At 36.8% G+C, this 23,459-nt stretch overlaps 2 protein-coding genes across 2 annotated transcripts in view; both read left to right on the top strand.

Annotated features, from left to right (window-relative positions):
* Nucleotides 1-782, top strand: part of LOC144451019 (kelch-like protein diablo) — an 86,440-nt gene extending 85,658 nt beyond the window's left edge. The window contains exon 12 of the mRNA XM_078141777.1: nucleotides 2-782. Within this exon, the coding sequence (XP_077997903.1) occupies nucleotides 2-200 (199 nt within the window). The 3' untranslated portion in view covers nucleotides 201-782. The remainder of the gene's footprint in view (nucleotide 1) is intronic.
* Nucleotides 783-8,892: 8,110 nt separating this feature from the next.
* LOC144451017 (uncharacterized) lies at nucleotides 8,893-20,222 on the top strand. The gene is made up of 4 exons (XM_078141776.1): nucleotides 8,893-9,343; nucleotides 9,428-11,197; nucleotides 17,900-19,249; nucleotides 19,334-20,222. The coding sequence occupies exons 1-4, from the start codon at nucleotides 8,893-8,895 to the stop codon at nucleotides 20,017-20,019; spliced, it is 4,257 nt and encodes a 1,418-aa protein (XP_077997902.1). The 3' UTR covers nucleotides 20,020-20,222.
* Nucleotides 20,223-23,459: the final 3,237 nt, after the last annotated feature.

Genomic DNA, 23,459 nt, shown 5'->3' with positions numbered 1-23,459 from the left:
GGTTTGGTCCAATATTTGGTGCAGGAGCTGATCTAAGTATTGCCAGTGATTGCAACCATGGAATGCAGTCCTATTCTAACTTCCCACATTCCTACACACCTAGTACTAGTAGCACAGTTACTAATATACTGATGGGAGAATATCACTTCAATGTCCTGGATTATGAAGTATTTACACTTAAACAGATATTTTCATCATAACAATCACCATATACATTGCCATCAAACAACCCCTTCCTTCCATAGCACATTAATCACAGGGATTCCGGAGCCCAGGAACCATGGTACAAACAAACAAGTAAACAACAAACAAACAAACAAACAAACACAAATGAATGAATAAGTTAGTTCGAATACATAAACATATATGCATAAATCAATGACAATATCATAAACACACTGAATAAGTATAGTTACTGGTATATGTATATATTGACCTGTATACTATTAAAGGCCAACATTGAATTCTTGAAAATCTTAATGTGAAGTATGGTTGTTTAGAAGAGCTATTGAAAAAATGGCCAAGAACAAATGAATGGTCACTTGCTATACTTATTAAGATATTGATGATCCGGTATTGAAACATGACCCTTTAAAATTGTGTTGATTAATATCGACTGAGTACAATTATATAAACATAATACATTGTTATAATAGTATACAGGGGTATATACACTCATATGTATATATATATATAACATGTCATGTTCATATATCGCCTTCAGTGATTGGATTAGATCGTATCACATGGTATGGACTATTGACCCCTAGTGACCTCAGTTTGCATGTAGGGACACTAGTCGCATTTTAATTTCCCTAGGGCAATATTCACATCACACAGAAATCAAGTTATCAGTGATTTGCTATGACTATAAAAAGTATGTATGCCTGAGAATGTAATATGTTATAAAACACTTATTGCCTTGCCTTATTCGGGCACTAGTCGACAGCATATTACCCTTCATGCTGGTATGTAGTGACTATTTTCCTTGGCTTGCCAACAGCCTCAAGAAATAGTTGCTACATAACAGCCCTCGTGGTAATACACTATACTAGCGCCCTCACAGGCAATAGGTGTATAATAGTGCTTTTTTTTTCTTTTCTTTTTTATTTGTTTGTTTATTTATGTATGTTATTCTTCTTTATTTATTTGTTTGTTTCTGTTCCTGGACTCTGACCATGAGTTTTAAACCTTTTTACTTTTCATCTTTGGTTTCTGTTATAAATTATAAATGTGTGGTTTTATTGGGAAAGTCAGTGAACTTGACATTGGGTGTTTTATATATAATTATTGAATGCATTTATTTACTTTTGATTACACTTTGTTTGTAATTTTTCACTGTTGTTTCTGGCACGACAACATTTATATGTATGTGTTTTTACCAAAAGATAGATAACAAAACAGATAGGAGCCCCCCCCCCCCCCCCCAAAAAAAAAAAAAAAAAAAAAAAAAAAATGTTTCTGGGCAGGATAATTTGTCTAAAATGCTGTGCAATTTTTTTTTTTTTTAATATTCTCAACAAACCTGTCACACAGTCTACTATTTATGGCAGTTACTGTTCGTTTTATGTAGTACTTAAGAGCAAGTGTGTATGTGGGGAGGTTCTCATTTGCTTGTTCATGATTGGCACTGCAGTTGTCACTGAAGTAGGGAGAGTTATTTGGTGTACCCCCCCCCCTCCCCCCAATCTGCAGACTGCATGAGCTGGACAAACCCAAAAAATGGCCGATGCAAGGGTATTTAAATGATGACCAGAAACAATTATCTTTTGGGGGGTAGGCCTTAAATAGCATTTCAGTGAATATAAATCCAAATTAAAAAAAAACAAGTTTTCCATATTTGTATGTTCTGTAATCCATATGTAATTTTTACCTCAGAAGCAGAACAATTTTGCCGTCTAGATTAGCTCTAACAATTTTTTGAACCACCTATTTAAGTCAAATCAATCAGAAAATCCAAAAATGAACATTGACGATTTGGCCACCTAGGTTGATCATAATTTGTTTGACCACTCAGGTTAGCCATAACAATCACAAATCAGACATTGACCATTTGAACACCTAGGTTTATCGTAATTTGTTGGACCACTTAGATTAATCATAACAATCACAAAATCAGACATTGAACATCTAGGTTTGTCATAATTTGTTGGACCACTTAAGGTAGTCATAACAATCATGAAATCCAAGAATGACCACTGGAAATTTGTCCACCTAGGTTAGTCACACTAGTCTGATACCATAGGTTTCTAGAAATTTGACCACTTTGGTTAGTTTAACATCCATACCACCTATGTTAGTCATAAAAGCTGTCAGAAATTTTGCCATATTTAGTCAAGACAATCTGACCACCTAGGTTAGTCCCGATAATCATATTCCTCATGATCAACTGTAAAAAATTGATATTGAATATATAATGATTGTAATTTTTATATTTTAATAATTATTCTAAATATAACGTGGTGTAGATGTGTTATATTGTCCAACCAACTTACCATAAAGCATATGCAAGTAATTTTTCAAAAAGTCTGAATATTTTCTTGTATATTTTTACTAAAAATATCCTTGGGTGTATATTTTTCTATGTTGTGTTAAAAACTATATTTTGGTCTATTAATAAAATATGATATATTTTTGTTTCATAAACATGTGTTTTGTTTATCATACTAACTTTATTTTGTGAATGTGCAGAAAGTGCCTGAAATACATGTTTCTGTCACAATACTGGTGTTTGCTTATAATAAGTGACTGTAGGCTGTAAAATACAATATGTCACGCTGTCATCACTGGCCTGCTACTTGGGGTGGGCTGATGTGCGAGGGTGCCTGTCACGACTTACCTTACAGTTGAGACCAAATGGTATGGTAATCCACCTGACATGTCACATGACAATGAATAACATCCCGATCCAAAGGCACAACTGCCTGTACAGGGTTGTAGATATTTTCAATATGTTTTTTAAAAAAATTGAATGTGAAATTAAAAATCAATATTTTTTGAATATATTTGGATTTTCATCAAGTTAGCTAAAATTTCGTCAAAATTGTAAATTAGATGAGGTAGTGCTTGTCTTGTGCAACAAAGCTATGACCGGTCTAGCAAGTATTTATGATATTTTTATCTGATGCAATATCAAGATTGTATGTGTATATCAAGGTATGAAATAAATTATATTGTGTTCATATTGAGTTGTAGAGGTCTAGTCAGGAAATCCTCAAACACTCAAACATTCAAACATTAAAATGTAGACCCTACCATACCTGGCAGGCACGTCTTTTGTTAGTGTGTAACGACTTCATCCGATCTGGGTTTGGGGAAAGGGAGATTAGATCACGCCCACAAATGGATGATCTTCTATCGAGTCTTTTGTAAAAATTAAAATCTGAGTAATAAAAACCCTGACAAGAGTAAGTCTGATATCAACATTATTTCTGTATTACCCATATTCAGATTTCGTTTTACATTACTTTGCCCTCACACTCGACACTCCCCGTATGAGTACGTGTGTGTGTTACTCAGGAAGTTGTCGTAGAGGGCGCATCGGACTCCCCAGTAAAATGTCAATTACTGTTAATAGTTGGTCAAAGTTTGTGGCTGTGTTTACTGCTTATTTACGGTATGCCCTTTGCTAGTTCCGACTCCAGTACGTCTGAATAAAAATGTATGAGTGGATTTACATAGTTTTATTGATAAATTCACCTGACGTCCTTGCCCACACAACCACCTTAAGTCAAAGACAATTATAAGAAGGAATACAAAACCAGCAAGTGAAAAGTACAACTAAACGTGTAAGTCGGAGAATAGGTTCTAACAATTCTGGCCAATGAGAAGCAGGCTTGATCTTACACAAATTTAAATGAATAAATTGTACTCAATGTTAAAACTGCAGGCAGAACATGTAAAACTTGTACAAAAAAACAAACATTGGTATCTGGTAACTGAGATTTGCAGTCATCTATATTCACGCAGTTTACATGTAACAATTCTGTTTTGCATTGAGTTGTATTTATGTATAGTATCCATTATCAAATACCCAGTAAGTCTTCCTATGTAATTCAATGGTACGATAATTTTCTCTATCATGCCCCGACACACTGTACCCAAATGTGGTAAGCTCATTAATATGGCAAAATGTAGCTCTGGATTTATACGCTGCGGGGTTTCGACACGTCTTAATGAGAGAAGACGTGTCGAAACCCTGCAGCGTATAAATCTAGAGCTAGGCAAAATGAGGAACTGAGCGCATGACGTAAGGGTCCTGTGTACTCATAAATTACTGTGTAGGTAGTAGTGGAGTTTTTAAAACGTAATAATAACTGTAGTCTAGAATCTAATCTACCCCTTAACATGCTGTGTACATACAACATATACATTGTACTCTTTACCATAGATTATATTGTGTAAAACGTAATTTTGACTAAAAATAAAATGAGGAGAGAGAGAGAGAGAGAGAGAGAGAGAGAGAGAGAGAGAGAGAGCGCGCGCAGATCTTGTTACAACAACTATCATAACACTTGACATAAAATTTGATCATGAAGACACTGCGATTTCCTCCAGTATATCTAGGCCCCGGCTGTAGGCTCTCTATGTAATACTAGTATGTCTAATCTGAAAAAACAATCTTTCAAGCCAGCTGCCACAGGCCATCATGCAAATGCATGAAATGCCATTATTGGCAATGTCTTGACTCATTCAGACACATTCGTTGCGTTGCATGTGCGTGATGCGTGATGTGGACCGGGAAAGAATGTGTACAGCTTCGCTTGTAACGGAATCCCCCTATCCAAAAGTAATATGTGATCGAAATTGGTCAATTAAAAAGGGGGAAAAACATGTTTTATGCTGGTCGAAAATCTATGTATTTTTCCTCGGTTTACGTGTTATTAATATTATTGATGACTTTAATAAGACACGGTCATCATATCATATCAATTGGATAAACACACCGATGACCATGATGACGTATTACTAGTAAATAAACACTAAAGTAAAAACACAGAAACAGTAGATCGCTATGACCCTTGAACCGCTTTATATGTAATAACCAAGACTCTAGATTTGTTGTAAACTCAGACGTAAAGCAACTAGTAGAAACACAGGCACTTGACATCAATCTGTATATTTAATACCTATAAAGTTCGTATTCATATTCCATATTTCGACTATATTATGCCCTACTTTAATTGAAGGGTCAGTACTCACAGACAGTCTGACATTTCGCACATAACTAGAATTCATCTTGATCATTTATCAAAGTTGTTTGTGATGGTCAAATGGACAGGACAACTCCCCCATAAAGACTTTATATGGTTTGCAGGATTTGACAGTACATTGACACATTGTGTAAGAGCAAAGGAGCTCGCCAGACACGCCCAGAAGTAGACAGCACAAGCTCTCACAGTGACAGTGGCAGCATAGCGCCTGCATGGGCAATCCCATTTTGAATCCGTTGTTATACCTTTAATAGGGATATATAACTAGCATCACTTTTTAGGAACTTTGGTTTCTACAGTCACAGCGAGCCGCTGCTACAGTAAACGGCGTTTTTGCTATATTATTCGAGTTGACGTCCGATCGTAACTACGCTCTCCATGCCTATCCCGTAAAGCCACTGTTTTCTACCAGACTACATCGAACACTCATCGGACTGCATCGACCATAATGTGGTTAGGGGCCTATGGTATTAAAGGTACGTTACTTCAACATGACTTACAGATTAATTATGATAGTTAGATTTCCATGACTACAGTAAACTACCAGATTAACAAAATGTAAGTAGTTTACGTGCTCGGTTAAACTATTATCATGTGAGACAACGACATTTGTTTTTCGTTTGATAATTTCCTCAATATTCATATTGATTATTTCGGAACTGGGTATCACATTTGCCACACATAGTGCAGAAATATTGATTATATGTATACGATGTTGATCAATGTCATTATGTGCTAATATACCTAGTACGTAGTTAGGGTCCCAGGTGCAGGCAGTTCTCTAGATTTCTAGAGCACAATTTTGAGCACAGCTGGACTAGTCATTCATGCTAGGTTCAATACATACTCATGATGTTATAGCTTTGATAGAATGTCTCGTCCATCTCTCTGTCTATTTGCCTATCTGTGAGCAACTCAAAATCACAAACCCCTGACAATAACATTTTGATATTTGGTAATTGATTTCAGTCTCTAGTTTATTAGGGTATTGTTTTAGGGGTAGACCATTTGATATCTGGGGGGGGGGGGCTTGAAAGATTGGTGGAGAGTCATTATTTTTTTCCCACCTGCTTGCCTGTCAATTATTTTTTTTCTCCTTTGCCTATGCTGGCAACTTTTTTTTTCTTTCCTTCTTTGAGATATCCAGATTTTTTTACGTCAATGTTGAACATCTACTTTTGTTGCCACAAATCTCTGTTTGGTTTTCACACAGGTAATACAGAGAGTAAAAAGATGCTGTTCTATCACACACAAATTATATTTAGAAAACTACATATTTCAATACATTTGATTTTCAATTAATTAAATAAACATCATTGACAGTTATTATGCCATGGTATGATGGCACACTGAAAATGCAAATCGGAAACTTGATTGGTGAGCTCAAACATTCAGACACACTGGTCAGTTTCTCCAGTCTGGGGGGGATAGGAGTTAGTCAGTGTTTTTTGCCATTGGGCCGACAAAAAGTCACTGCCCCGGTGAATAAAGTTTCATAGCATCTTGACAGTAAGCTGTAGAGGGAAGAGCTTTGAGACTGGGATATGTCTACCTCTTGTGTGAGTGTGTGTATGGGGGTGTATGGGGGGTGGGGGTGGGTTCTAGGTGGTCTCCCCTAGAAGCCCTGGAGGATTTTTACTCCTAAAGGTAATTTTTAGGCTATTCACAGACACCTTAAGACAATAATTTGCAAGCTTTACAAGACAGCTCTAACATGTAAAAAGCAACTATATATGGTTGAAACATTTTTGAAATAAAGTTTTCATAGCATCTTGACAGTAAGAGGTGGATAAAAGAAACTTTGATTTGAAACTGGAACATGTCTACCTCTTATGGGGGTCCTAGAAGGTCTCCCCCTAGAAGCTTTTGAAGTTTTTAACCAATTTTGGTGAATCTTATTGTTGGTTTAACGAATGAGTAGCCTCTGGGGTGATGTAGTCCAATGGGTTTCCCCCTGGCAGATCTGGAGTTTTTTGTTTCTTTTTAGGCAATTTTTAGGCTATTCATAGCCTCTGAGGTAATATTGCCAAGCTTCGAAAAGCTAAAGTAAATATAACTTTTAAAATAAGTTTTCTATGTTATAAAAGTGGGCCTGTACCATTGGTATAGGGGCATTGATATTGCATGTACAGTAAAGTCACTGGTATGTTAGAGCACTTTAGGAGGTCATACCTAGTTTACAATAGAAACTTGAATTTGATTTGTGGTGATACATGTAGTGTCCGAAATAGGAAGTATATTCATCCATTCTGACAAATTCATACTGAAGAGACTAGAACAATTTAGATTAAGTTCTTTTATAAACTATCCAATAGTATGAAGATTACCATTACAAAACCTTCAAGTTCACTTTTGCCCCAAAGTGCAAGAAAAGTGAAGCACTGATTGTGAAACAGCAAAACATTTACATGGCATGTTCTGTAACTAGTGTGGTAGCTAGGTAATACATGTATATATATGTATAATTTTATGTATAGTTATGTTTGAACCCTTACATGAAGTAATATTTAAACAATTTATGAAAATAACAGAGGCAAGAACAAATATATATATGTACCACAGGCCAACAAAACTGACTGGTCCCTGACATGTGTTTGAAAATGTTTGTCATGATTTGACAAGTGTCCTGGTTGGAGAGGTACAAGCAGGTTGAACAGTATACTCGAACTTGTGCATCATTTCCCTGCCAAGACATTTTTTTCTAGCAGCAGTGGTCCATCGTTTTTTTTCCATCACCCACTCATATCCGTATTTTTTCAAGCAACTCCATTTGGCATCTTTTTTATTCGCCGAAATCTTCCACGCCCTCCCCAGGATATCAAATGGTCCACCGCAGAGAGAAAATATACATATCCACCGAGCAACATTTCAAAAATAGTCCAGTTGAATCTAGGGTAATTGAAAATTAAGTCATGAACATGTGACCTTGCAAGGTTCAGGAAATATATGCTCTACCATAATCTACAACAATATACATTGATTAACATAGTATACAATTTGTTTATTCTTTCAGTGATACTCTGTAATCTTGGTGAAAAGATGACTTATGTACATTGATAATCAACTGGTATAAAAGATATACTTCAGCTAAAAACAAGGTGAAGTACACACAGTAGAGGCAGTACTTGTATACTTTCTATACAAGTGAGGACTTTATCATGATAACAAGAACACAAGTGTAACCCATCTAACAATGTTATTGGCACAGGCAATATAAATGTAGCTATCAAAGCTCCCATACAGGTGACCAAGTCATACAAGTGTGTAGTATGTGGTAAGACTTTCAGGAAGAAAGACTGCAGATATAGATAAACGAATCCACAAATTTATAACTTAAGACTTTCAGTGGACAGGAAGTATGACAAAACATAGAAGAAACCACACAATTGGGAAGTGTGTGGAAAGACGTACACAAATAAGAGGACAGATGACCAGTCATCAAAGAATCCCATCAGGTGAAACTATGTACAAATGTGACATATGTGGAAAGACGTTTGACAGAGAAGGGAACATGACTCTACATAGAAGAATCCACACAGGTGAAAAGCCATACAAATGTGACATGTGTGGAAAGACTTTCAGTAGAAGAGTAGGAATGACTCTACACAGAAGAATCCACACAGGTGAAAAGCCACACAAATGTGATGTGTGTGGAAAGACTTTCAGCAGAAGAGGAAGTATGACTCTACATAGAAGACTCCACACAGGTGAAAAGCCCTGGCGATGTGACGTGTGTGGAAAGACTTTCAGTCAGAAAGGACATGTGACTAGGCATAAAGGAATAGTCCACACAGGTGAAAAGCCATGGAAATGTGATGTGTGTGGAAAGGCTTTCAGCATGAAAGGAAGTATGGTGATACATAGAAGACTCCACACGGGTGAAAAGCCATACAAATGTGGCATATGTGGAAAGGGTTTCTATGCACAAGCATGTTTGACCATACATAAAAGAATCCACACAGGTGAAGTTATGTACAAATGTGATGTGTGTGGAAAGACTTTCGACAGAAAAGGACATTTGACCCTACATAGAAGAATCCACACAGGTGAAAAGCCATACCAGTGTGACATGTGTGGAAAGACTTTCAGCCGGCAAGGAAATATGACCATACATAAAAGAATCCACACAGGTGAAAAGCCATGGAAATGTGATGTGTGTGGAAAGACTTTCAGTACGAAAGCGTATTTGAAAATACATCATAGAATCCACACAGGTGAAAGGCCATACCAATGTGAAGTGTGTGGAAAAACTTTTGCTACAAAAGGAAGTATGAGGATACATAGAAGAATCCACACAGGTGAAAAACCATACCAATGTGACGTGTGTGGAAAGGCTTTCTGTGTGCAAGTAAATATGGCCAGTCACAGAAGAATCCACCACACAGGTGAAAAGCCATACAAATGTGAAGTGTGTGGAAAAACGTTTGGTGTCCAACACAATATGACCATACATAAAAGAATCCACACAGGTGAAAAGCCATACAAATGTGATGTGTGTGGAAAAACTTTCAGTATGAAAGACACTTTGAACAAGCATCATAGAATCCACACAGGTGAAAGGCCATACCAATGTGACATATGTGGAAAATCCTTTGCTATAAAAGGAAGTGTCAGAATACATAGAAGAATCCACACAGGTGAAAAACCATACCAATGTGATGTGTGTGGAAAGGCTTTCAATATGCAAGTAAATATGGCCAGCCACAGAAGAATCCACTACACATGTGAAAAGCCATACCAATGTGACGTGTGTGGAAAGACTTTTAGTGTTAAAGGAACTATGACGTTACATAAAAGAATCCACACAGGTGAAAGGCCGTACAAATGTGAAGTGTGTGGAAAGAAATTTAGTTACCAAGGGGTTTTAACCATGCACACAAGGATCCATGCAGGTCACAAGCCATACAAATGTGAAGTATGTGGAAAGAGTTTCAATTCGAAAAGCTATATGAAATTACACACAATAATTCACACTGGTGAGAAACCATACAAATGTGAAGTGTGTGGAAAAACTTTCAGCATGAAAGGAAGTATGACTACTCATAGAAGAATCCACACCGGGGAAAAACCGTACAAATGTGATGTGTGTGGAAAGGCTTTCCGTGAAAAACAATATATGACTACTCATACGAAAATCCACACCGGGGAAAAGCCTTACAAATGTGGAGTGTGTGGAAAGAAATTTAGTCACCAATATAATATGATAAAACATGTAAGAATCCACACAGGTGAAATGCCATACAAATGTGACATGTGTGGAAAGGCTTTCAGTCAGCAACAAACTATGATCCAACATGTAAGAATCCACACAGGTGAAAAGCCATACAAATGTGAAGTGTGTGGTAAGACTTTCAGTCAGAGAGTAAGTATAACCAAACATATAAGAACTCACACAGGTGAAAAGCCATATGAATGTGATGTGTGTGGAAAAACTTTCAGTGTGAAAGGAAATATGACTAAGCATAAACGAACCCACACTGGTGAAAAACCATACAAATGTGACGTGTGTGGTAAGGCTTTCAGTGAGAATGGAAGTTTGACAAAACACACAAGAACCCACACAGGTGAAAAGCCATATGAATGTGATATGTGTGGAAAGACTTTCAATGATAAAGGAAGTATGACCAAACATAGACGAATCCACACAGGTGAAAAGCCATATAAATGTGAAGTGTGTGGAAGGGCATTTAGAACACAAGAATTTCTGACAATACATAGAAGAATCCACACAGGTGAAAAAACATACAAATGTGACGTGTGTGGAAAGACTTTTGCTACAAAATCTAATATGAATATACATAGACGAATCCACACTGGTGAAAAGCCATACAAATGTGAAGTGTGTGGAATAGCCTTCAGTATGAAATCTAATCTGAAAATACATAAACGAATCCACACAGGGGAAAAGCCATACAAATGTGATGTGTGTGGGAAGAGATTTAGCCAACAAGGGAATGTAACCATACATAGAAGAATCCACTCAGGTGATAAGGCATGAAAATGTGATGTGTGCGGAAAGACTTTCAGTCAGAAAGCACATTTGACCATTCATAATAGAATCCACACTAATGAATAGCTATACAAATGTGAAGTGTGTGGAATAGCTTTCAGTATGAAATCTAATCTGACTATACATAAATTAATCCACACAGGTGAAAAGCCATACAAATGTGAGATGTGTGGGAAGAGATTTAGCCAACAAGGGAGTTTAATCATCCGTATATGAATCCACACAGGTGATTAAAACATACAGGTGTGAAGTGTAGGGTATGTGGAAGACTTTCAGTGAGATATAAGACGTGATTTCCTCAATTATGAGAGGAAAGATGATTAATATCACCAACTTTTATAATATTTTACAGTCATTAACATTGTGTGTTGAAGATTTAACAGTGATTGATTTAATCAAATAATAGTATCACTGTGTTATCATAGGAATGTTGTAGTTTTATCAAATTAGAAATGAAAATTTAGGATTGTATAGATAAGCATATCATATTTCATATCACATCACAGACACTTTGTATTGTGTACTGTTTGTTTTGCTGTGAAGTATTGTTTATATTAGGCCTAATAAAAAAATGTGTGGTTCTGATTACGCTCAATTTTAGAATAGGTGGGGTAGGTACATTTTTAACACAACTGAACTGAAGTTCAGTAGTGGTATAGGGATCGCCCAGCGTCTGTGTGTGTGTGTGTGTGTGTGTGTGTGTGTGTGTGTGTGTGTAAACAACTTAAAGACAGAAACCACTGAACTGATCGCCATGATATTTGGTGGGTCCATTACCTTGGGTGTCTAGTTGGGAAATTGTTCAAATCAAAATGGTCGCATCACAGGTGTGTGATATGGGTCCAAAATGTGATTTTTGGTCAAAAAACTTAAACTCAGAAGCTACTGGGCAGATTGGTGCAACATTTGGTGGGAACATTGTTAAGGGGGTGTAAAGTAAGATTTTTGCATGACGTGATGATTCCATCAGTGATATGCAAATTAGGGTTAAAAATGTGTCTTTTTGGTTAAAAATCTATAATTCCAAAAGTACTGAGCAGATAGGGCTGAAATTTAATGGGAATGCATCTAGGGATGTATGGACAACGAAATATTAAGCATACAATGATTCCATGGGTGATATGCAAATTAGGTGTAAAAATGTTCATTTTTGGTCAAAAACTTATATTTCAAAAAGTACTTGGTCACCGAGTCTGAAACTTTGGGAGATGTTTCTGAAAGTGTTATTCTGCAGATTGTTTGAAAACATTTTGAGAAAATTGGCCCTAGCGACCATGACCACGCCTTTAGCAACAACCAGTCTATTTTGGTCAAATAACAACATCATCTGGTAGGCAAATGAGTAAACATACAAAAAATGTATGGAAATGTGCCTAGCAACAAGACCACGCCCATAGGAACAGCCAAATGATCACGTATATTGCAAAGATAATATCAGGAATTCATACACAAGTGAACAAAAACATACAAAAATGTATGCAAATATATCTAACAACATGACCACGCCCAAAGCAACAGCCAAATGATAGCATATATCGTAAAGATAGCAACATGGTTGGATAGGCAACTGGATAGTCATTCAACAAATGAACACTTCTTGTTAGCATGGACTACCATATGGATAAACATTTTTAGAAACTGTACAGTTGTGCTACAACGCCATTGGCGGTATTGTTTATTTTTAAATTTTATATATTTTTTTTTTCAAATGTGTGTGTCTAGTTCAGGTAATTATGTTTTCCATTGTTTTCCATATGGTTTCTGTATTATTATAACTTTTTGGTTTCTTCTCATCAGATGTACAGCCATTACGGATAGGAAGAATAGTTTTAGATTTATATTGTCTTTATAAGTTGATGTCAGTTTCCGCATCCACTATTTCTTTCAAGACTTCAGAATAATCGTGATTTTATTTTTTCTCCAATACATCAAAACAGCGTCTACGATCGGTAGTGAAAACTAGGTGAGGTCGGGTAACCAGAACCAAACAATTTTTTGAGGCCTTATTAGTAATATTTAAAAAAATTCACACAAGTATTACTTTTGGTGGTCACATCACTTTTTACAGAATTGTGTTGATGTGTCTAAAAGTTGATATACTTTTACAAATATTCCATTTGATTTCCTATTATACTTATCTTATTAATATCATTTTTCTCAAGGTGCAGGGTGTTTTGCATTTCCATATTTTAATAAACTTTGATTTTAAATACAACTATGTTCAATGTGTTTTTGTCTTAATGATAGCCTGGATTGAGTGATTACTAAATAGTCGAGAGAGAGAGAGAGAGAGAGAGAGAGAGAGAGAGAGAGAGAGAGAGAGAGAGAGAGAGAGGGAGGGAGGGAGGGAGGGAGGGAGGGAGGGAGGGAGGGGAGGGAGGGAGGGAGGGAGGGAGGGAGGGAGGGAGAGAGAGAGAGAGAGAGAGAGAGAGAGAGAGAGAGAGAGAGAGAGAGAGAGAGAGAGAGAGAGAGCGAGCGCAATCATAACACTTGACATAAAATTTGATCATGAAGACACTGTCATGTTTCCCCAGCTGCAGGCTCTATGTAATACTAGTATGTCTAATCTGAAAACGAATCTTTCAAGCCAGCTGTCACAAGCCAACATGCAAATGCCTGAAACACGTGTGTTGGTAATAAATGTCTTGGCTCGTCTAGACATACGTATTCCTTGCATGTACGTGATGTGGGCAGTGAAAGAATGTGAACAGATTCGCTTTGATTTATTACTAACGAAATCCCCCTATTCCATGTTACTATCTGATCGAAACTGGTAAATATCGGGTATTAGTGTTCGAAGGTGGGGTACTTTATCATGTCTACCTACCATAAGGGGTTGGGGGATGGGTTGTGTCAGATTGCAAGTGCAATACTTCGCCGTCTGAGTGCTGTGACGTTCATCATATACATACATATACGCCAGAGAGTCGAAAAATTGAGATTGCCCCGGTCACGTTGAGAAAAGGGAAACATATATGTTTACTTATTGGTCGCACATCTATGCATTTTGGTCTATGTATGTGTTATTGTTGATGTTTTTAATAAGACACGATCATCAAATCATATCAGTGGTATAAACACATCCATACCCGTGATCATGATGATGTACTAGTATTAAATAAACACATTACAGAAACAGTAGATCGCGATGACCCTTGAACCGCTTAATACATGTAATAACCTAGGCTCTAGATTTGTTGTAAACTCAGACGCAAAGCAACTAGTCGAAACACAGGCACTTGACATCAATCTGTATATTGTGTTTAATACCTATGAAGTTCGTATTCATATTCCATATTTCGACTATATTATGCCCTACATTAATTGAAGGGTCAGTACTCACAGACAGTCTGACATTTCGCACATAACTAGAATTCATCTTGATCATTTATCAATGTTGTTTTTGATGGTCAAATGGACAGGACAACTCCCCCATGAAGACTTTATATGGTTTGCAGGATTTTAATAACAGGACATTGACACATTGTGTAAGAGCAAAGGAGCTCGCCAGACACGCCCAGAGGTAGACAGCACAGGCTCTCACAGTGACAGTGGCAGCCTAGCGCCTGCATGGGCAATCCCATTTTGAATCCGTTGTTATACCTTTAATAGGGATATATAACTAGCGTCACTTTTTAGAAACTTTGGTTTCTACAGTCACAGCGGGCCGCTGCTACAGTAAACGGCGTTTTTGCTATATTCGAGTTGACGTCCGATCGTAATTACTCTCTCCATGCCTATCCCGCGAAGCCACTGTTTTCTAGGAAATTCTACCAGACTGCATCGAACACTTCATCGGACTGCATCGACCATAATGTGGTTAGGGGCCTATGTAAGGTACGTTACTTCAACATGACTTACAGATTAATTATGATAGCTAGATTTCCATGACTACAGTAAACTACCAGACTAACAAAATGTAAGTAGTTTACGTGCTCGGTTAAACTATTATCATGTGAGACGACGACATTTGTTTTTCGTTTGATAATTTACTCAATATTCATATTGATTTTTTCGGAACTGGGTATTACATTTGCCGCACATATTAAAGTGCGGAAATAACGATTATATTGATACGATATTGATCAATGTGTGCTAATAAACCTGGTACAGATGGGGATGTTGCTTACTTATTGGGTCTAGTTGAGAAATTGAGATTATTCAAAGCAAAATGATCAGATCATTAGTATGCTAATTTATATGTAAAAATGTTTTTTTGTTGTTGAAAAACTTAAACTCATAAAGTACATGACAGATTGATCTGAAATTTGGTGCGTATATCACTCATAATATCTTATTAGCTATTTGTTCAATCAAAATGATCTGGGAAGTGATATGCAAATTAGGTGGGAAAATTGTGATTTTTGGTAAAAATGAAAAATTCCAAAACTACAGGACAGATTGCTATGAAATTTGGTTTGGATGTCACTAGTAATATTGGCTTGTTGATTTGTTGAAGTTGAATTGATCCAGTTAATGATAGATAATCTTATATGGGGTAATTTGCACTTTGGTCTCAATGGCACCATGGGTTTCTCACCCTCTTGTCAATGACACCAAGATTAAAAACAGAACTACCCTATATAAAGAGGATTATGGCTAATCTATGATAATTTATGCAGGAAATTCAAAATGCTGTACAGATCACTAGCTTCTCCGGTCTTGTTTTCAGCATTTTCTCTGTGCTCCGAGAAACACACAGGTCATGTATCATGTACAAATTGTTCGTGAATGTCGTTGGATGGTAACTTGATACACAAATTAGTTGAAAATCAGTGTTTGTTTCATAGAATTAAAAAAAAACTTTCCAAATGAGACAAATTGCCCTGCAAACAGCTGCTTAGATTGTGTGTCATTCAGGATTATTCAAATATGTGGCATCTGCATGTGAAAAACCCAGATATAGGGAATGTTTTTTTTTTAAATGTTTTTTTTTGTTTATTTGTTTTTATTTGCGGGTTCTCTAAAAATTTTACCGTTGTATTTAAATATGTTTATATTTTGGTGATTACTTGCAAGTAGACTTCAGTAAACAAAAACTACAGTCTACATGTCTTATTAACCAACATTTACCGATATTTACTCACACTTTCTGACTAATTGTCAGTGTCTGTGGATATATTAACACAAAAATGGAGACGACAGTTGTAAGTTTGCCATACATGCCAAGGAACATCTGACAACTATATATAGTGGCTTGAATAATTGTATGGGGGGTGGGGGTGGGTTCTAGGTGGTCCCCCCTAGAAGCCCTGGAGGATTTTTACCCTTAAAGGCAATTTTTAGGCTATTCACAGACACCTTAAGACAATAATTTGCAAGCTTTACAAGACAGCTCTAACATGTAAAAAGCAACTATATATGGTTGAAACATTTTTGAAATAAAGTTTTCATAGCATCTTGACAGTAAGAGGTGGAGGGAAGAACTTTGATTTGAGACTGGGACATGTCTACTTCTTATGGGGTCCTAGGAGGTCTCCCCCTAGAAGCTTTTGAAGTTTTTAACCAATTTTGGTGAATCTTATTGTTGGTTTAAAACGAATGAGTAGCCTCTGGGGTGATGGAGTCCAATGGGTTTCCTCCTGGCAGATCTGGAGTTTTTTGTTTCTTTTTAGGCAATTTTTAGGCTATTCATAGCCTCTGAGGTAATATTGCCAAGCTTCGAAAAGCTAAAGTAAATATAACTTTTAAAATAAGTTTTCTATGTTATGAAAGTGGGCCTGTACCATTGGTATAGGGGCATTGATATTGCATGTACAGTAAAGTCACTGGTATGTTAGAGCACTTTAGGAGGTCATACCTAGTTTACAATAGAAACTTGAATTTGATTTGTGGTGATACATGTAGTGTCCGAAATAGGAAGTATATTCATCCCTTCTGACAAATTCATACTGAAGAGACCATAATCTACAACAATATACATTGATTAACATAGAAAACAATTTGTTTATTCTTTCAGTGATACTCAGCTAAAAACAAGGTGAAGTACACACAGTAGAGGCAGTACTTGTATACTTTCTATACAAGCGAGGACTTTATCATGATAACCAGAACACAAGTGTAACCCATCTAACAATGTTATTGGCACAGGCAATATAAATGTAGCTATCAAAGCTCCCATACAGGTGACCAAGTCATACAAGTGTGTAGTATGTGGTAAGACTTTCAGGAAGAAAGACTGCAGATATAGATAAACGAATCCACAAATTTATAACTTAAGACTTTCAGTGGACAGGAAGTATGACAAAACATAGAAGAAACCACACAATTGGGAAGTGTGTGGAAAGACGTACACAAATAAGAGGACAGATGACCAGTCATCAAAGAATCCCATCAGGTGAAACTATGTACAAATGTGACATATGTGGAAAGACGTTTGACAGAGAAGGGAACATGACTCTACATAGAAGAATCCACACAGGTGAAAAGCCATACAAATGTGACATGTGTGGAAAGACTTTCAGTAGAAGAGTAGGAATGACTCTACACAGAAGAATCCACACAGGTGAAAAGCCACACAAATGTGATGTGTGTGGAAAGACTTTCAGCAGAAGAGGAAGTATGACTCTACATAGAAGACTCCACACAGGTGAAAAGCTCTGGCGATGTGACGTGTGTGGAAAGACTTTCAGTTAGAAAGGACATGTGACTAGGCATAAAGGAATAGTCCACACAGGTGAAAAGCCATGGAAATGTGATGTGTGTGGAAAGGCTTTCAGCATGAAAGGAAGTATGGTGATACATAGAAGACTCCACACGGGTGAAAAGCCATACAAATGTGGCATATGTGGAAAGGGTTTCTATGCACAAGCATGTTTGACCATACATAAAAGAATCCACACAGGTGAAGTTATGTACAAATGTGATGTGTGTGGAAAGACTTTCGACAGAAAAGGACATTTGACCCTACATAGAAGAATCCACACAGGTGAAAAGCCATACCAGTGTGACATGTGTGGAAAGACTTTCAGCCGGCAAGGAAATATGACCATACATAAAAGAATCCACACAGGTGAAAAGCCATGGAAATGTGATGTGTGTGGAAAGACTTTCAGTACGAAAGCGTATTTGAAAATACATCATAGAATCCACACAGGTGAAAGGCCATACCAATGTGAAGTGTGTGGAAAAACTTTTGCTACAAAAGGAAGTATGAGGATACATAGAAGAATCCACACAGGTGAAAAACCATACCAATGTGACGTGTGTGGAAAGGCTTTCTGTGTGCAAGTAAATATGGCCAGTCACAGAAGAATCCACCACACAGGTGAAAAGCCATACAAATGTGAAGTGTGTGGAAAAACGTTTGGTGTCCAACACAATATGACCATACATAAAAGAATCCACACAGGTGAAAAGCCATACAAATGTGATGTGTGTGGAAAAACTTTCAGTATGAAAGACACTTTGAACAAGCATCATAGAATCCACACAGGTGAAAGGCCATACCAATGTGACATATGTGGAAAATCCTTTGCTATAAAAGGAAGTGTCAGAATACATAGAAGAATCCACACAGGTGAAAAACCATACCAATGTGATGTGTGTGGAAAGGCTTTCAATATGCAAGTAAATATGGCCAGCCACAGAAGAATCCACTACACATGTGAAAAGCCATACCAATGTGACGTGTGTGGAAAGACTTTTAGTGTTAAACGAACTATGACGTTACATAAAAGAATCCACACAGGTGAAAGGCCGTACAAATGTGAAGTGTGTGGAAAGAAATTTAGTCACCAAGGGGTTTTAACCATGCACACAAGGATCCATACAGGTCACAAGCCATACAAATGTGAAGTATGTGGAAAGAGTTTCAATTCAAAAAGCTATATGAAATTACACACAATAATTCACACTGGTGAGAAGCCATACAAATGTGAAGTGTGTGGTAAGACTTTCAGCATAAGAGGAAATATGACTACTCATACAAGAATCCACACAGGTGAAAAGCCATACAAATGTGATGTGTGTGGAAAGAAATTTAGTCACCAAAATAATATGATCCAACATGTAAGAATTCACACAGGTGAAATGCCATACAAATGTGATGTGTGTGGAAAGGCTTTCAGTCAGCAAGAAACTATGATCCGACATGTAAGAATCCACACAGGTGAAAAGCCATACAAATGTGAAGTGTGTGGTAAGACTTTCAGTCAGAGAGTAAGTATAACCAACCATCAAAGAACCCACACAGGTGAAAAGCCATATGAATGTGATGTGTGTGGAAAAACTTTCAGTGTGAAAGGAAATATGACTAAGCATAAACGAACCCACACTGGTGAAAAACCATACAAATGTGACGTGTGTGGTAAGGCTTTCAGTGAGAATGGAAGTTTGACAAAACACACAAGAACCCACACAGGTGAAAAGCCATATGAATGTGATATGTGTGGAAAGACTTTCAATGATAAAGGAAGTATGACCAAACATAGACGAATCCACACAGGTGAAAAGCCATATAAATGTGAAGTGTGTGGAAGGGCATTTAGAACACAAGAAAATCTGACAATACATAGAAGAATCCACACAGGTGAAAAAACATACAAATGTGACGTGTGTGGAAAGACTTTTGCTACAAAATCTAATATGAATATACATAGACGAATCCACACTGGTGAAAAGCCATACAAATGTGAAGTGTGTGGAATAGCCTTCAGTATGAAATCTAATCTGAAAATACATAAACGAATCCACACAGGGGAAAAGCCATACAAATGTGATGTGTGTGGGAAGAGATTTAGCCAACAAGGGAATGTAACCATACATAGGAGAATCCACACAGATGATAAGGCATGAAAATGTGATGTGTGCGGAAAGACTTTCAGTCAGAAAGCACATATGACCATTCATAATAGAATCCACACTGATGAATAGCTATACAAATGTGAAGTGTGTGGAATAGCTTTCAGTATGAAATCTAATCTGACTATACATAAATTAATCCACACAGGTGAAAAGCCATACAAATGTGAGATGTGTGGGAAGAGATTTAGCCAACAAGGGAGTTTAATCATCCGTATATGAATCCACACAGGTGATTAAAACATACAGGTGTGAAGTGTAGGGTATGTGGAAGACTTTCAGTGAGATATAAGACGTGATTTCCTCAATTATGAGAGGAAAGATGATTAATATCACCAACTTTTATAATATTTTACAGTCATTAACATTGTGTGTTGAAGATTTAACAGTGATTGATTTAATCAAATAATAGTATCACTGTGTTATCATAGGAATGTTGTAGTTTTATCAAATTAGAAATGAAAATTTAGGATTGTATAGATAAGCATATCATATTTCATATCACATCACAGACACTTTGTATTGTGTACTGTTTGTTTTGCTGTGAAGTATTGTTTATATTAGGCCTAATAAAAAAATGTGTGGTTCTGATTACGCTCAATTTTAGAATAGGTGGGGTAGGTACATTTTTAACACAACTGAACTGAAGTTCAGTAGTGGTATAGGGATCGCCCAGCGTCTGTGTGTGTGTGTGTGTGTGTGTAAACAACTTAAAGACAGAAACCACTGAACTGATCGCCATGATATTTGGTGGGTCCATTACCTTGGGTGTCTAGTTGGGAAATTGTTCAAATCAAAATGGTCGCATCACAGGTGTGTGATATGGGTCCAAAATGTGATTTTTGGTCAAAAAACTTAAACTCAGAAGCTACTGGGCAGATTGGTGCAACATTTGGTGGGAACATTGTTAAGGGGGTGTAAAGTAAGATTTTTTCATGACGTGATGATTCCATCAGTGATATGCAAATTAGGGTTAAAAATGTGTCTTTTTGGTTAAAAATCTATAATTCCAAAAGTACTGAGCAGATAGGGCTGAAATTTAATGGGAATGCATCTAGGGATGTATGGACAACGAAATATTAAGCATACAATGATTCCATGGGTGATATGCAAATTAGGTGTAAAAATGTTCATTTTTGGTCAAAAACTTATATTTCAAAAAGTACTTGGTCACCGAGTCTGAAACTTTGGGAGATGTTTCTGAAAGTGTTATTCTGCAGATTGTTTGAAAACATTTTGAGAAAATTGGCCCTAGCGACCATGACCACGCCTTTAGCAACAACCAGTCTATTTTGGTCAAATAACAACATCATCTGGTAGGCAAATGAGTAAACATACAAAAAATGTATGGAAATGTGCCTAGCAACAAGACCACGCCCATAGGAACAGCCAAATGATCACGTATATTGCAAAGATAATATCAGGAATTCATACACAAGTGAACAAAAACATACAAAAATGTATGCAAATATATCTAACAACATGACCATGCCCATAGCAACAGCCAAATGATAGCATATATCGTAAAGATAGCAACATGGTTGGATAGGCAACTGGATAGTCATTCAACAAATGAACACTTCTTGTTAGCATGGACTACCATATGGATAAACATTTTTAGAAACTGTACAGTTGTGCTACAACGCCATTGGCGGTATTGTTTATTTTTAAATTTTATATATTTTTTTTTCAAATGTGTGTGTCTAGTTCAGGTAATTATGTTTTCCATTGTTTTCCATATGGTTTCTGTATTATTATAACTTTTTGGTTTCTTCTCATCAGATGTACAGCCATTACGGATAGGAAGAATAGTTTTAGATTTATATTGTCTTTATAAGTTGATGTCAGTTTCCGCATCCACTATTTCTTTCAAGACTTCAGAATAATCGTGATTTTATTTTTTCTCCAATACATCAAAACAGCGTCTACGATCGGTAGTGAAAACTAGGTGAGGTCGGGTAACCAGAACCAAACAATTTTTTGAGGCCTTATTAGTAATATTTACAAAAATTCACACAAGTATTACTTTTGGTGGTCACATCACTTTTTACAGAATTGTGTTGATGTGTCTAAAAGTTGATATACTTTTACAAATATTCCATTTGATTTCCTATTATACTTATCTTATTAATATCATTTTTCTCAAGGTGCAGGGTGTTTTGCATTTTTGCATTTCCATATTTTAATAAACTTTGATTTTAAATACAACTATGTTCAATGTGTTTTTGTCTTAATGATAGCCTGGATTGAGTGATTACTAAATAGTCGAGGGAACGAGAGAGAGAGAGAGAGAGAGAGAGAGAGAGAGAGAGAGAGAGAGAGAGAGAGAGAGAGAGAGAGAGAGAGAGAGAGAGAGAGAGAGAGACAGACTTGACATAAAATTTGATCATGAAGACACTGTCATGTTTCCCCGGCTGCAGGCTCTATGTAATACTAGTATGTCTAATCTGAAAACGAATCTTTCAAGCCAGCTGTCACAAGCCAACATGCAAATGCCTGAAACACGTGTGTTGGTAATAAATGTCTTGGCTCGTCTAGACATACGTATTCCTTGCATGTACGTGATGTGGGCAGTGAAAGAATGTGAACAGATTCGCTTTGATTTATTACTAACGAAATCCCCCTATTCCATGTTACTATCTGATCGAAACTGGTAAATATCGGGTATTAGTGTTCGAAGGTGGGGTACTTTATCATGTTTACCTACCATAAGGGGTTGGGGGATGGGTTGTGTCAGATTGCAAGTGCAATACTTCGCAGTCTGAGTGCTGTGACGTTCATCATATACATACATATACGCCAGAGAGTCGAACAATTGAGATTGCCCCGGTCACGTTGAGAAAAGGGAAACATATATGTTTACTTATTGGTCGCACATCTATGCATTTTGGTCTATGTATGTGTTATTGTTGATGTTTTTAATAAGACACGATCATCAAATCATATCAGTGGTATAAACACATCCATACCCGTGATCATGATGATGTACTAGTATTAAATAAACACATTACAGAAACAGTAGATCGCTATGACCCTTGAACCGCTTAATACATGTAATAACCTAGGCTCTAGATTTGTTGTAAACTCAGACGCAAAGCAACTAGTCGAAACACAGGCACTTGACATCAATCTGTATATTGTGTTTAATACCTATGAAGTTCGTATTCATATTCCATATTTCGACTATATTATGCCCTACATTAATTGAAGGGTCAGTACTCACAGACAGTCTGACATTTCGCACATAACTAGAATTCATCTTGATCATTTATCAAAGTTGTTTTTGATGGTCAAATGGACAGGACAACTCCCCCATGAAGACTTTATATGGTTTGCAGGATTTTAATAACAGGACATTGACACATTGTGTAAGAGCAAAGGAGCTCGCCAGACACGCCCAGAGGTAGACAGCACAGGCTCTCACAGTGACAGTG

This window comes from Glandiceps talaboti, chromosome 20 (genome assembly GCF_964340395.1).
Source record: "Glandiceps talaboti chromosome 20, keGlaTala1.1, whole genome shotgun sequence".
Lineage (NCBI taxonomy): Eukaryota > Metazoa > Hemichordata > Enteropneusta > Spengelidae > Glandiceps > Glandiceps talaboti.
Note: the sequence above shows the minus strand (reverse complement) of the source record. Positions and strands in the feature narration are given on the sequence as shown.